The 16,441-nt window shown below is 42.2% G+C and overlaps 1 protein-coding gene across 1 annotated transcript in view; it reads left to right on the top strand.

Moving 5' to 3' along the window:
- Window positions 1–16,441, top strand: part of Tshr (thyroid stimulating hormone receptor) — a 118,337-nt gene that overhangs the window by 96,777 nt on the left and 5,119 nt on the right. Inside the window, exon 9 of the mRNA XM_040742669.1 lies at window positions 14,519–14,707. Coding sequence (XP_040598603.1) covers window positions 14,519–14,707 — 189 coding nt within the window. The remainder of the gene's footprint in view (window positions 1–14,518; window positions 14,708–16,441) is intronic.

Genomic DNA, 16,441 nt, shown 5'->3' with positions numbered 1-16,441 from the left:
TCTGTGGTTTGGCCAGTTCCTGGGATGGGGTCCTTTGTTCATTTCCCAAGTTCTCTAGTGTGGTGCCCTCCCTGTTTAAGCTTATATTTTATTTCTATAAATTCGGGGTCTTTCACTGGCAGAGAGAAACCCTCTTCACAGGTTCCTGAGGAATGCTGAGAGTATCCACCAGCAATCCTGTAGCCCAGTGTGGGCTGAGCCAAGACCACCATTTCTAGACATATGTGCTGCACTTTAGATTTTGATACCTAACAATAACCAGACAGGTGTGGTTCTATGCAGGCCTATAAACTGAGGGACGTAAGGACAAGAGCGTCACTTCCTCTTACCAGTTTTCAGTATAGATGAAAACAAACAAACAAACAAACAAAAACCTGTGAGCTCTAGATTCTGGGAGGGACCCTGCCTCAAAGGAACAAGGCAGAGAATAAAAGAGGAAGACACATGAAGGCATCCTCTAGTCTCTTGGAATACAGAGCTACATGCACCCATGTATCCCACACATAGATAAACACACATGCACGCACGTAAACTGCACTTACACAAATGTTCCCATTTGGTGGTTCAAGACAATTTATAACTCCACTTCCAGGGAGTCTGATGCTCTCTTCTAACTTCTGAGGGTACCAAGCACACACATGGTGCGCATACGTGCAGGCAGGCAAAACACCCATACACATAAAACAAAATAAATATTTTTTTAAATTTAAAGAAATAGCACTGAATGAAAACATGGAATAAAAGGAAGAGAAGTACTGTGAATTACTCTTTATGTATGCTGTGAAGACTTACCACTCGGATTGGTTGACTAAAAAGCTGAATGGCCAATGGCTACGCAGGATTTGGGGGGGGGGACAGAGAGGATGCTGGAAAGAAGGGCAGAGACGCGTAGAGTCACCAGTCAAATGGAGAGGAAGCAAATGGGCAGTGTAGAGTAAAGGTGATAAAGCCACGAGACAAAAGGTAGATTGGTAGACATGGGTCAACTTAAGATGGAAGAGCTGGCTAGAAACTTCCGTAATTAATAGTAAGCTTCTGTGTTGTGATTTGGGAGCTAGCAGGTGGGACAGTGGAAGACTAGCTACAAAGTATGGAGAAGAGTGTTATTGTAGATATAAAGGAGAAAGCAGGCAGAGGCAAGAGTCCAGGCTAACATGGCCAGCAGACTAAACCAGACCACGAGACGAGAGACAGGGAGGGAGAGCAAGAGAGGAGCCACCAACCGAGAGAGGTGGCCTGGGCCACAACAGCAGAGTAGCCAAAGTGGCTGAGTTACATAGGTATGAGGCTGAAGTTAGGGAGCAGAAGCCCATCGCCTGGGAAGGAGAGATTTGTGGTTGGGGGCAGAATGTGAGGAGTGCTGGGAGGAACCAAGGGTACTGAGTGAGACTTGTCCTGGCTTTGAGACCTAACAAATGCCATGCATTATATTAACAAAAATTTTTTTTTGTTTTTTCGAGACAGGGTTTCTCTGTGGCTATGGAGGCTGTCCTGGAACTAGCTCTTGTAGACTAGGCTGGCCTCGAACTTACAGAGATCTGCATGCCTCTGCCTCCTGAGTGCTGGGATTAAAGGTGTGTGCCACCACCACCCGGCCTTTTTTTGTTTTTGTTTTTCTTTGCAAAAATTCAAGTTGAATCAAATGAAACGTAAGAAGAAAGTTAATGAAGTGTCAGCACTTGAAGGTTTGGTAGGAGCAAAAACAAGAAATAAACACTATCGTTCTCAAATGCCAAGCACAGACGTTCCCTTACAATTGTGCACATGGCCTGGGGCATCTCTTTAAACCCACATCAAAACCTGCACTTTCTTTCCCACAGTCTTCCCCTAATTAGTGTGCAGGTCCTTTTCCCACAAGGAAAGACTATGCTTCACAGTTTTGTAATGCCCTCACCAAAACAGAAATTAGCAAACAGTCAGATACATTGGAGTGTCAAATAGCCGTGGTGTGATGGCTCCCCGTTTGGTGTACACGCTAAACTTGAAAAATCCAAAGCGCCATCTAAAGCAAAGGGAATAGTGTGTTGTGTATATCTCTGCCTCATAAAGTATCTTGGTAAAGAGTAGCCATCCCCACAGTCAACAAAAATCATTAAACTCACCTATGCACTGCCTTGTTTTTCAAGGTCATTTCTCCAAGAGGAATCTGATTTCTATCAGGCACAAATCTGAGATATCATCTATTCTGCAGTCCTTACTATTTTCTTTTTCTAAGAAGGCCTTTTAATTTAGCTTGGGGATTTAATAACATTTTTATTGACTGGTTTTTGTCACAAAGACAGTCAATCCCCCTTTCCATTTTTATACTTTCTATTTTTTGAATGCCTTGCTACCTTCCCACTTTGTTTTGAAAGAGAAGCTCTTTGTGTTTGTAGTAGCAGAGAAAACAACATGGTGAAATGCAACTCTTTCCATAGCCATCAGGGCTCTCCAGATTTGAAATTATGTAACTGGCCTTAACAGCGAGTGTTCAGCACGCTCATGATAATTACCAGAATAGTCCCAAATGCTCTTATAAGTACTTCTTAAGAAGAGACAATCTTTGTGTTGATATCCTTGAGTTTGTATTATATTTATCAACAAAAATAAGCATTGTTGCTGTCAGCTGTTTTCAAGTTAGCTATCTGAAAAAACCCAGGCATGGCACTGCCAACTTTCTTGGTTTACATAGAGTAAGTTTTTGTTTTGTTTTGTTCCTTATGACCATCCCAGGGTTACAGTTTCAGCAGACATTTTATGGTGAAGTTCTTTCTAGAATGCCTGAAGCCCTCTGGTGTGTCAAGTGCACAATTTTCTAGGTAGATCCTTTTTAAAAATTCTTCTTTATTGAGATATAATTATATGCAACAACAAACCATTTTTAATTGTACAGTTTAATTACTCTACCCTGGGTAAGCCTGGGAAATTTTTCAACCCCTAGGACCTTCTCTCTTATAGACACCCATGGATCTTTTGAATTTTCTAGCATAGAAATCTAAGAACAAAATTGCCAGGTGACAGGGTAGATGTAGGTTTAACTTTATTGGATATACTGCCAAACTTCTTTCTAAAATGGTTGTTTAATTTTTTAAAAAAGATTTTGTATGTGCATTGGTGTTTTGCCTGCATGTCTGTATGAGGGTTCCAGATCCCCTGGAGTCACAGACAGTTGTGAGAGGCCATGAAGGTGCTGGGAATTAAGCCCAGGTCCTCTGGAAGAACAATCAGTGCTCTTAACTACAGAGCCATCTCGCCAGCCCTGGTTATCTGTTTTCTATTCCCCATCAATAATATATGAGAGCCTCATCCCAGCCAACCTCCTTTTTTACATTGTAATCAATCGTGTGTGTGTGTGTGTGTGTGTGTGTGTGTGTGTGTGTGTGTGTGTGTGTGTGTGTGTACTGATGGAGATTGATCCCAGATCTTGCATATGCTAGACAAACATTCTACACTGAGCTACATCCCAAGGCCTTAGGTTTTTGTTTGTTTGTTTGTTTTTGAGACAGTTTTACTGAGTAGCTTAGGCTGGCCTCAAACTCAAGCTTCGGCTGCCAGGTCCCAAGTGCTGGGATTTCAAGCATACTGTTAATTTGTTTGAGTCTAGTCATTGCAGAGCATATAAATGGTATCTTATTGTGGTCTCAGTTTGTGTTTTCCTAATATTAATGATGCAGATCATCTTTTAATATATTTACAAGCATTGGTACATTTTCTTTTGAAAAGTGTCTGTTCAAATCTTGTGTCCATTTTTTTTTCTACTGGGGCCTCTGTTTTCTTCTATTGACTTGTGATTCTGAGTAACATTTGGCCCTGAAAGAAGTCAGTTTTAGTTCTAACCACAATCCCTCTGCCATCACTGGTTTATACTCTTTTGTTGTCTTCCTTGCCTGAGCATAGCTGCCTTATCTAAGACTAGGCGGGGGTAGATGTTCATTCACTCACTTTTGTCTTGGGGATTCTGTTGAATGAAGAGACAAAACTCTTACAGTGATTAAAACAAAATTTAAGAGAAATTTAAATAAGTGACTGTGACATAAATTTAATGTAGGAAGTGCGATAAAGAGGTATTTAGGCCTGGGAGGTGGTGGCGCACGCCTTTAATCCCAGCACTAGGGAGGCAGAGGCAGGCGGATCTCTGTGAGTTCGAGGCCAGCCTGGTCTACAGAGTGAGTTCTAGGACAGCTTCCAAAAGCTACACGGAGAAACCCTTTCTAAAAAAATTGGAGAGAGAGAGAGAGAGAGAGAGAGAGAGAGAGAGAGAGAGAGGGAGGAGAGAGAGAGAGGAGAGAGAGAGGAGAGAGAGAGAGAGGAGAGAGAGAGAGAGAGAGAGAGAGAGAGAGAGAGAGAGAGAGAGAGAGAGAGAGAGAGAGAGAGAGAGAGAGAGAGAGAAGATACTCTCTGTGGTTAGTGTGATTTAGCAAAGACCCTATAAAAGGAAGGAGCTGTGCTTCAGAAGGGGGCGGAGTTAGGTGAGAAAGGGCAAGTGCAGACTACAAAGTCAATAAAATCTAGCTTCAAAACAGCCTTTAAAAGATTCATGGAGATCACATGATGGAGAACCTGATTGGATGAGGAAGAGGGGCTGACTGTAGGGTGGCGGTGAGAACGTTAGTAGTAGCCAAAGAACTCTTTCCAGGGTGTGGCCCTCTTCAATTCTCCTACAAGCCTTCTTTTCTTTGCCTCTAACCGTGGCTTTGTTAGTCCTGGGTACTTGGTTCTAGCTCTTCTGGATCTCCCAGCTTCTTATAAGGAATTGTACCTCTGTCAAAGGAGAGTGGAACCTAGCTCTGAAAGCCACATCAGCACGGATCCTAGCTTTCTTCCTGGGCTGCTCAGAGAAGCTCCTGTAGCAGCTGTCTTGGAAAGGGGAACCTCCTAGGGAATCCAAGTTAGAAGACGATAATCTGATAGACCGCTCTGCTTACTGACTGTGAAAGCTTTGCAAACCCAAGACAAACAGATCCATTGCAATGCCTGGCGCAGGAGCCAAGTTGCTGAGGAAACAGCTCAAATGCCTCAAGTGCCTTAAGGCACAGCCCCACCTACACGGTCACAGCAAAGGCACTGAAAGAGGCTCACAGAACTCTTTGCGGAGCAAATATAGACAGTTAAATCTCCTGCACCGTGTACAGTTTCTCCTGGGCAAGATTATAGGATGGGCAGCTTCAGCCCTAGGACTCTTCATATCAAAGGAGTGGTACTAGAAACTAAGGATGCTCGAGTCCCCCCAAATCCTCATTTATTAATGAGATTCTTACTACAATAGTTACTAACATGGAGGGAAAAAAACCCAGCACTTGAAATCACAGCAGCCTGTAATGCTAGCATTACTTTTAATGACTATTGAGATATCTTCACAGAGTGGACACCAGAGAGGTGACAGAGTTAGTGTGAAGATCCTCAGAGTCAAACAAATATTATTTGGTTTTCTTTAATCAGCTAAAACTACATTATCATTATCATACTTCCAAGGGAATTCTTGTTTGTTTTTATTTTAAATAAAGAAAAAAATTCACTAAAATCCTGGGACTCACTGTCCTGAATCTAGAGATTCATTCAGAATAAATGCTTTCATATACGCTAAATGCTAGGAGAAAAATGTTTCATCTCTAAGAAAATAATTCAAAAATCCAGAAGCTTTCTTGTAGCACAATTTTACCACAGTTAATTGTTCAAGGGTGGCTTTGTGTTTGTCTTTTAGCATGATAAAAAAAACAATGAAACATAAGAAGTTTTGTTGAATGGACCCCAGGAAAACAACACTGGCAAAAGGTCCCAAATGTCAAAGTGTCATGTAAATTCATGGTTTATTAATTAGTCAACATTAGTTAACCACGGTCCCTCCAAGCGATGAACCTGAAGAACAAACAATACAGTTATGTCTTTTCTTTCCCTGTTTCACATCTTTAAAGACAAAGAAATCTACTTTTTGTGAATGTCTATCAAACTCTGCTAAACATGTTCACAAAAATTCTATCTTGTACTTTCAATTTCAAAAAATTTTGGCTTTTCCGTCACCTTTCATTTCTTTCTGATTAAAAGAATTGAGAATGCATAGGACTTTGTAGTAAAGGTTTAAAAAATCAAGTGTGTTATATTCTGTAACAACTTTTACTCATGATACTATAATTAACTAGACAATACTGGCTGCTGGCTAACTGATGAGAAAGATTGGTCTACCTGGGATTATTTTGTTTTTCAACAAATAAGTCACAAACGTAAGTACAATATGGAAGTTTTAGTTCATAGAATTATGCATACAATTTGTCCCATGCAAACATGGGTGATTACCAACTTCTTTGTCTCTCTTAGAGTTCTGATCCTACAAGACTAGAAGGAAAGAGGAAGCTGTGGGCTTTCTTGTGGGTACACTTTCTCTCTGACAGGACATAGAAATCCATCTTGTTAATTAAATTCTGTCTCAGAGTCCCTTTGTTCCCATCTCCTTCGGTAGAGTTCTTCTCTTGAATGATCCCAGTTTGTGAGAAAGTTTTCCTTGGAAGATCCATAATGCAACAAGAAACTCCATGAACTCTCATGACATACATTATGGAACCTGTAGGCTTTAACCATCTACTGTATGTCTGATTATTGTAGGTAAGAAATTGCACTAAGAAAATCCAGGATGCGAAGTGATCAAATTTTAAAAATTGGAGTAAATAAGAAAAGATACAGACTCAGTACATTAAAAGGACCCTAAGTTGTTCAGTTAGGGGATTTTCTTCAGATCAACATTCTTTCTCCATCAATGCCATAGATGGGAGACTGTCTGCTCCAGCTCAGTATTTGGCAGCATTTGCCTAAGCTGTTGCACAGTTCACATGCTCAGCAGAGTGCTAACTAAAAGTAAAAGATGATAGGTTGAGCCTATGCACCGAAGCTGGATAAGGGCATATCCACTGTCTGGAGACTCATGACCGAGAAAGGCTGGGGAGAAGGAATGCAAAGTGTGTACATCTCACAGGGACAGCCAGCCAGAGACAACTGTCTCTCTCCGCACAGAACCTTTGTAGTACAGGATGTAGAGGTGCTATGTGTGGCCTGTGTCAAGAGAGAACATGGAACTAAATGAAGAAGGATGAATGTAACATTGACCCTCTGTGTTAGTTACTTCCCCTGTTGCTGAGATAAAATTCCCTGACGAGCAAGTTAAGGGAGCAAGGGTTACCTGTGTTTGCTTACAGTTCTAGGATACGGTCCGTCATGGCAGGGAAGGCATGGTGGCAGGCTGGTCACACTGCATCTGTTGTCAGGAAGCAGACAGAGATGGCTGTGTCCTCAGCTAGCTTGCTCCTTTTTATTTAGTCCAGGATCCCATCCCATGGAGTGGTAGGTTTTCTCACTTCATTTAATCCCCACTCAATAATCCCTCAGTTCCTGGGTGATTTTAGATTCTGTCATGTTAACAATCAATATTGACCATCACACTCCCTAACCTACTCATGCAAAATGCTAGCATTATAATATCTCCTATTAGGATTTCAGGACTTTAGCTCTCAAGTCTCCTTGTGAAGAAGTTAGAAAACACGGAAACAAAAAAGACACTATAACCTGACATTCTATAAATACTATAATTTTATTAATTCTTTGGGAATTTACTATGCACATACAATACATTTTGAATATATTCATTCCCCACTTCTCTCCCCACCAACTCTTCCCAGAAACACTCCCTACTCCCTGCCTCCCTCCCAACTTCCAGTCCTTTTGTTTTTTAAAATAATCCAGTGAGTCCAATTTGTGCTGCCAAAATATTCATGCATGTGGGCCATTTGCTGGAGCGTGGAGATCTACCAGAGGCCACACCCTGAAAGAGAAGTGATTCTCCCTCACCCAAAATCCACCAAGTATCCATAGGTCAAGAGCCCCTCTCCCCTCCCTGTTGGAATGTAACCTGACATTTTAGAGTCCAATAATATAATGGTCACCTTTCTTTACAATTGCCCTTAAAAAAAATCAGCCAGCAGCAACTTTCACTCTTAAGTGTTAATAAGTAACCAAAGGTCACCAGGCTAAAAAAAATACTTCCAACATGAGAGATCAAAAGCCAGGTAAACAATGGGAATGTGAGCCTGAAGAATCAGACATTGCAGAGGACAGCAAGAAACTTTCCACAAAGCAGTAATTAATGACCTGGTAAAACTGATAAGACATTTCATCCCAACAACTGTAACAGTAATGACAGTTAGTATTTATTGAGGACACACTGGCAACAGCTGCTAGTGACCATTAGTGGATGAAGAAGCCAGGATTCAGACCTGAATTTCAAACTCATCCTCTACATTTGTTCGTTTGCCTTGCTAAAATCCAGTGTGGTTATATCCACATTCATGAGCATTGTGCTGGGTTTCCCAGTTTATCCTGTTAACAGAAGATCAAAAGAACAAGAAAAGTTCAAAAATGACTCTCTCTCTCTCTCTCTCTCTCTCTCTCTCTCTCTCTCTCTCTCTCTCTGTCTGTCTCTGTTTCTCTCTCTCTCTCTCCCTCCCTCCCTGTCTCTGTTTCTCTCTCTCTCTCTCTCTCTCTCTCTCTCTCTCACACACACACACACACACACACACACACACACACACACACACATGGGGGAAATCAAGAAGAGACAGAGAAAGTGACACAGAGAGACAGAGAAAGAAAGAGGGAAGGCGGGAGACAGAGAGTCAGAGACAGACACACACAGAGAGTTAAAACTAGCCCAAACAATAGGAACTTGAGTGGCATCCTATTTACGAAAAGCAACAATGGGTATTAGGTTATAATAAGACAAATAAATTTTGAAAGAATCATTTTTAATAAAAGTTTGCAATGCCCAATACTATAGCCAGGCAAACCACTAATCTAAGGTAAGACTGGAACATGCAAGCATGTTGAAGATCTCTTTGTATATGGCCTGTCTAAGAAGTTGTTTCAAAGTGTAGTCTAAAGAATGAGGGAGAAGATCACGCTAGAGGACACAGAACTTAGGGGTAGTCGCCCTTGGAGAGAAGGGAGAATATTCTCCTGAGCAACTTAAATTTCCTTAAAGGAACTGTGACCTCCATGCTGCTGGGGCAATCTGGTGAGATTATGCCTTAGGCAGAACATACTACTCTAAGTGTTAAGGTAGGACCATTAGATTTCTGGGAGATCTTTGTGACAGTTTTGCAAAAGTCAGATGACATGAAATTAAGACCGAAACTATGGTGGTAGGAAAGATCTCAAGTAGGTGGACACATGGACAGCTGAGCTGGTATCTGATGGCTGGGGGAGCACACTTTCATTTCACTACAGACATGTGTGGGATGCACATAGAACAAGGGCAAACGAGACCACGTGAAAGAACATTGAAGGTGTAGACCCTGGAAGCTGGTTTATAAAAGGCAGGAAAGATTTTCTCGGACACCAGTAGGAATGACAGACACATTCGTTGCGGTTGTACTTTTCAAGTGGAGATCACTTGAGGTGTCACCTGGGAAACAGAAAGGAACTGCTACCTTCATTTCTGATAACATTCTAAGTGTCTGTTGAGATGTGTGGATCAGGGTCAATTTAGAATACAGATGAAGAAAACCACAAAGTCCATTTGGCTCTTGTTACTCGACCCTGTAAGAGTGAAGCAGCCTGGGTGAAACAGCCTGCTTCTGGAGAGTCACACCAGGACACCCGGAGCACAGCAGGTGCATGGATGCTTAGAGCTACATTAAGAGGTCTTACACCCCTGAGACCAAAGAGGTCGTCAAGGCCCAGATCTGCAAGGCCTTGGAGGACAAGACAAAGAGTGGATAGGACACTGAGGACACAGGGAAGTTGGGCAGGAGAGTGACATTCCTTGATTCTCGAGACAATTCTAGGTGGTGTCTGAAAAACAGATCAGAAGGGGAAAAGAGTAAACGAAAAAGCTATTGCAGCAAAAGATGCTGCTAGCTGGAGTGAGAAAACCTAAACTAAAACAGGCATTGTTGGGCTGGAGAGATGGCTCAGAGGTTAAGAGCACTGGCTATTCTTCCAAAGGTCCTGAGCTCAATTCCCAGCAACCACATGGTAGCTCCCAATCATCTGTAATGAGATCTGGTGCCTCTTCTGGTCTGTGGGCATACATGCAGGCAGAACACTGTATACATAATAAACAATAAATCTTTATTAAAAATTATTCCTGTTTTAAAAAAAACAGGCATTGTTGACATATGAGAGGAATTGACTATAGGAGCCAATAAGAATATCAAAACTCAGACTGGTCAAATTCCTTATAAAAGTAGCAGTGTATTTGCATATAGCCCAGGTATGTCCTCCCTTATATTTTAAATAATCTCTAAATTGCTTATGATACCTTAGGCAAAGTAAATGCTATGCTAATATCACCATATTTTATTGGGGGGGAATGATGAGAAAAACTCTGTGTGTGTGTGTGTGTGTATTCAGTGTAGATACAACTTATCTTTTTAAAACTTTTCAAAGTAAAGTTGGTAAAATGCGCAGATTTAGAGCACAGAGGTACAAATTGCCTGACGTGGGTGGATTTGATATCTTTGAAGTTTAACTCATAGCTCTTTGCTATGTTAAATGTTGAAGTTCAGCATACTGGAGTTACTCCAAGTTTGAGTAACTGAACTATAGGATTACTGATTGCTATGACAGGGGAAAATAGAGGATAAAGAGGAGGGGTGGCAGTAGGTAACCGCAAACTCCTGCCACGCCTCAGTTTTGACTCTGATTAACTGGAGATGTCTGCAGACAGGTAAAGATGTCCAAAGAGCAGTTACTCAGACTAGTTACGCAGGCTGGAGTTGTATTGACTGGATCCTTTGCTTTGGCCTTGAGTTCAGATAAACTCAAAGTTGAAGAAGGGGGGGCAAATGAAGATTTATTGAGCTCCACTGAATTCCAAGTACACATCATGCTCCAGATGTTGCTCAGTTGTGTATTCATGATCCAACCCTGACTTTGTCCATGCCTGTTGTTTGAGTTTCTGCATGCTATGATGAAATGTCATGACCAAAAGCAACCTTGGAGGAAAGGATTTCTTTGGCTTATGTGCCCATATCACTGTTCATCACTGAAGACAGTCAGGACAGGAACTCAAACAGGACAGGAAACTGGAGGCAGGAGCCGATGCAGAGGTCGTGGAGGCGTGCTGCTTACTGGCATGCTTCCCGTGGCTTGCTCAACCTGCTTTCTCATAAAAGCCAGGACCACCAGCCCAGACATGGCGTCACCCACAATGCAAACCCAAGTTGTAAAAACGACAACAACAACAAATCACACATACACATCTCATCATATTCTAAGCAAGTTCACAATTTTTATGTGGGGTCATTGCACATGCTATGCCTGGAAGAGAGCAAAGCAGGTGAAATGAGCTAAAAGATGCTATCCTCCTTCGATACCACAGACAGACGGACAAACCACGGGGTAGAGATAGCTAAGTTGCTTCAAGAGAAACTGGAGTTGAAAGATGGCCTGACCTTGAAGATGGGGGAGGGAATCCCTGGGGGAGCGGGGAGTGAGTGAGGGCCATCCAAAGGACAGGAGAGGCCACACTTCACAGCTGCGCTGAAGTTCAGCGATTTCTCCTCCCTCTGCTCTTTCCCCAGCTGCAGAGTTATTTGTGCCAATTTCCCAAACTTCCTTCTCTGGTGCTAATCACCTGGAGAACACTCAGTGACAAGTGCCAAAGTTCATTCTCGTTAACGGGCAAGGTTGGAAAACACAGAACCGCAGAATTTTAAATAAAACACAAACCAAGATAACAAATATGACACCTCCTCCCACAAGGATCATAGTTCTATGGTAACAACAAGGATAATATATGAGCTTTATATTTGTTTTTTTAAAAAAGGAGGAGGAGGAAAATAAGAGGAGGAGGAGGCTGGAACCTTGGTAGTGTAATCCCAGTTAAATCCGGTTGTAATGGAAGAAGTTAACAACACTACATTTCACTTGCTAAGTAGATGCTGCTAATTGTTTTTTCTTTTCAGTTGGTTATTGATTTTTTTGAGATTATAATATAGTTACATCATCCCCCTTCCCTTTCCTCCCTGCAGCGCCCCCCCCAACAATTGCTCTTCATTGTTTTTTCAAATCCATGGCCTCGTTTTTAATTATTGTTACATGCATGTATGCGCATGTATATACCTACATATTTCTAAATACATTAGATGCAGCCTGCTCAGGCTGTATAATTTTACTCATATGCACGTTTTTATGGCTGGCCATTTGGGATGAGATAACTAGCTGGCGTGTGCTTCCCTGGGGAAGACTATTTCTACTCTCAGCATTCCCTAATTGCCTGTAATTCTTTGTGTAGGGTGGAAGACTTCTGGGCTTCCCCCATCAACGTTGGCATGTCTATAGTTGTTGTCCTTGTTCAGCTGTTTAGGAAGTCATGTCAGTGAGACATTATGGGTGACATTCTTAGGAGACACAAACTTCCTGTTCCTCTCATTTACAATCTTCCTGCCCCTTCTTCTACAATGATCCCTGAGCCTTGGGTTTAGGAATTGTTCTATAGATGTCCACATTGGGACTGGGCTCCCCAACTCTGCACTTGGATTGCTTGTGATTTTCTGTGCTGGTCCCCATCTGTTGCAAAGAGAGGATTCCTTCATGAGGAGTGAGGTCTACACTCATCTGTGAGTATAAGACAAATATTTCAAATGTAGTTAGGGATACGCTGGCTTAGTAAAGTGGCAGCTGTAGGCTCTCCTCCAAGGTCCAGGACTTTACTAGCCCTGCTAGTTGGCTAGGTTTCCAGTAGCAAGCATGATTTCCCTCTTGCTAAGTCAGACTTAAGTTCTATTAGAGAGCGATTGGTTATGTGAACAGGGTTTCTCTTATAGTCCAGGCTAGTTTGAACCCACTGTGTAGCCAAGGATGATGGCCTTGAACTCCTGATTCACCAGCCTCCACATTCCAAGTGCTGAGATTACAGGCATATGCCATCATGCAAGGCTTATATTAATTTGTTTAAATTGGTTTCCCCCCCCCCTTTTTTTTGAGACAAGGTCTCACTGTGTAGTCGGGGATGTCCTGAAACCTGCTATGTAAACCGGGCTGGGCTAGCCCTCTTACAGACCCACCTGCTTCTGCCTCCCTGTGCTAAGGTTAAAGGCATCTACCACCATAACCAGCTTATAGTAAATATCGTAAATATAAATATGAAAGCCTTAGACAGGGAATGCATAGTGACTATTTTAAGTGATGAAATAAAAAGAAGAGAGATGACAGGTTAAATATTCATGACCTTATTCAAGCTATTTTTCAGTGCAAGAAAAATCATCAACAAGACATACAGTCTATACTCTTTGGGACTAGAGAAGAGAGAATTGCTACTTAAAAGCCAAAAACCATTCTACTTTAATAATTAATATTAATATACAACTCCTAGCCCCACTACATCTCCCTCCCACAGTTTGCAGAAGTAATTTTTAGATTATTAATAAAACAATTAGCTTTTTAAAAATAGGAATATTATTTGCAGTCTTCTAAAAAGGAACTGTGTTGGGGAGGGTTCTCAGTCATGACTCACTATGTAGCTATTGAATCCTTAAATTCTGCATGTAATGGAGAGTATTTTCATAATATTGATGCTAATCCCAACAAGGGAGTAGTTTATGTGTCTCCAGACCCAAGCCCCCACCCCCAGAAAGGTTTAGGTGCCATTGACCTTGTCTGATTTTTTTGGAGATCTTTTAATAGTTTTATGATATCATTTTAAAAATAATGTTCATAGCCCTCTCTGATCCCAAGGGTTTACCACAAGAATGAAATGTTTATGTATTTGTGTTGATTAAATGCAAGACTTCTGTGCAATGAATACAGTAGTTCTAGGCTGGTAAGATGGCTCATCAGGTAAAAAGCACTTGCCATGTAAGCCTGAAGATCAGAGTTCAATCCTCAGAACCGACATAAAGATGAAAGGAGAGAGAGAACTCCACCAATCTGCCCTCTGACTTCCATATGCATACCATGGTATGTGTGTACTGGGATGGATGCGTGCACACACACACACACATACACACATACACACATACACTATATATATACACACACGTACACACTATATATATGCACACTCTATATATACACACACTATATATATACATACACTATATATATACACACACATACACATTATATATATACACACACTATATATATACACACACATACACACATTATATATATGTACACACACTATATATATATATACACACACGCACACATTTTATTTATACATATATATACATACTATATATATACACACAGTATATATATACACACACACATATATATGCACACACACAAACACACCAAACAGTGACTTATTAAAACTTTAAAAAAAAAAACAGCAGTTCTTTGTAACCTTGGCTTAGAAACTCCTATCTGCTATGGACCAGTGGATATAGGTAAAGAACTCAGGCTGCACAGTCAGTAGCAGAAAGGAACTTGTCATCTCCCCGTTAGTCTCAGGACTGTTTGATTTGGGGGACCAGGGGGAGCGAAGACCGGAAGGCCCTGGCTGCTCACTGCCTGTCTGTGTTGTTTTGTCCTCTGAACCCCCCAGAGACGTGTCTTCCACCAGTGTCACTGCCCTCCCCTCCAAAGGCCTGGAGCACCTGAAAGAACTGATCGCAAAAGACACTTGGACTCTCAAGAAGCTTCCACTGTCCCTGAGTTTCCTCCACCTCACCAGGGCTGACCTGTCTTACCCGAGCCACTGCTGTGCCTTTAAGAACCAGAAGAAAATCAGGGGGTGAGTAGCAGGGGCCCGGAATAAGCAACGAGAGGCCATGATGGGAGTTGGATTCATTTTTAGATTTGGGAAAGAATGTGATTGATCTAAAACCCAGAACTGGAAGCATCCACATAATCAGGAAAGTCCTGGGAGCAAAGCGGTTGCCGACGAGAAATAAGGCCCACATCGTTGGACTTCATGGGGAAAGGGAGACAATAAGATATGATGTCATGGAGACAGGGCTCACTGTGGAGCTAACTTGTGCGGCGTGCACAGACAGGGAAGAAGGTTTGGCTTGCATCCCAACCCTATCAGCGACTAGCTGTGTTATCACAGCCCTACTTACTCAACTACTCTGAGCTTCTAAGAATTGAGATCGTTACATCGTGACATCACGTTGTCATCATTAGGGGTTTTGAGAAGATAAAAGTTGTTTACCGGAAAACACCTGAAATTGACTATCTGCAATGTAATAAGTAAAAAGTACTTTCCGGGTGGTGGTAGCCCATGCCTTTAATCCCAGCACCTGGGAGGCAGAGGCAGGCGGATCTCAATGAGTTTGAGGCCAGCCTGGTCTACAGCATGAGTTCCAGGGCAACCAGGACTGTTGTTACACGGAGAAACCCTGTCTCAATTTGTATATAGACTATGACAAATATTATTTCAATATCTGTGTCTTAGGGTTTTCATTGTTGCAACAAAACACCATGACCAAAAGGCAAAAGGCAAGTTGGGGAGGAAAGGGTTTTTTTTGGCTTACACTCCAGCATTGCTGTTCATCACTGAAGGCAGTCAGGACAGGAACTCAGACAGAGCAGGATCCCCAAGGCAGGAACTGACACAGAGGCCTTGGAGGGCAGCTACTTGCTGGCTTGCTTCCCGTAGCCAGCTCATGTCACCTTCTTATAGAACCCAGGACCACCTGCTCAGTGGTGGCACCACCCACCATGGGCGGGGCCCTCCCTGCATGATCACTAAATGAGAAAATACCTTACAGCTGGATTTCATCAAGCCATTTCTCCCACTGAGGCTCCTTCCTCTCTGATGACTCTAGCTTGTGTCAAGTTGACACACAAAACCAGCCAGTACAATCTGACCGCTCACAGGAGTGCCAAGGAGAGAGACTCCTTCATTACACGCCAAGCTGTGTCTGATTCTTGTTCTGACCTATCTCCTATTTTGTGTCCTGTGCCACCTTCTGTTCTAACTCCAACTTGGTTTAACTATTTCTGTCTCCTTTAGTTTCTACACAAGCATCTACTTGGTGACTTTCTACATTCACAATTTTAACCAGGAAAAAAAAAAAAAAACAGGACCTAGTCACAGAGGCAAAAAAAGAAAGTTGAAGAGCCAGGCAAAGAGGGCCACTGTGGCCATAATAACTGCATGGGCACAGGGTGTTGATATCAGTTGCTATACTATCACCACAGGACACTAAGGGAAAAGGATCAGAGATGAAGTCATGGTTAGAGTGAACCTCCATGGCAGATGCAGCTCTGGCAATGTAGTATAAATGTAAATCCTTCAAGTCCCAACTGGACTACAGCATAACTCCCGCACCCAAGGCCTAGGAAGGGAGGAATAAGGGATGAAAAGCTTGCAAGAGACAGGAACAGAGAGTCTGCCAGGCGAGTGTGTCTCCTAGGAATGTCAGAAGCTACACCCATGGAGTTGAGCCAACACAGCTACATGGGAACTGAACAAGGACATCAATGGTAGATACATGGATGCTGCTGCAGGAAAGGTCCATAG

Source organism: Mesocricetus auratus, unplaced genomic scaffold (genome assembly GCF_017639785.1).
Source record: "Mesocricetus auratus isolate SY011 unplaced genomic scaffold, BCM_Maur_2.0 Super-Scaffold_15014, whole genome shotgun sequence".
NCBI lineage: Eukaryota > Metazoa > Chordata > Mammalia > Rodentia > Cricetidae > Mesocricetus > Mesocricetus auratus.
Note: the sequence above shows the minus strand (reverse complement) of the source record. Positions and strands in the feature narration are given on the sequence as shown.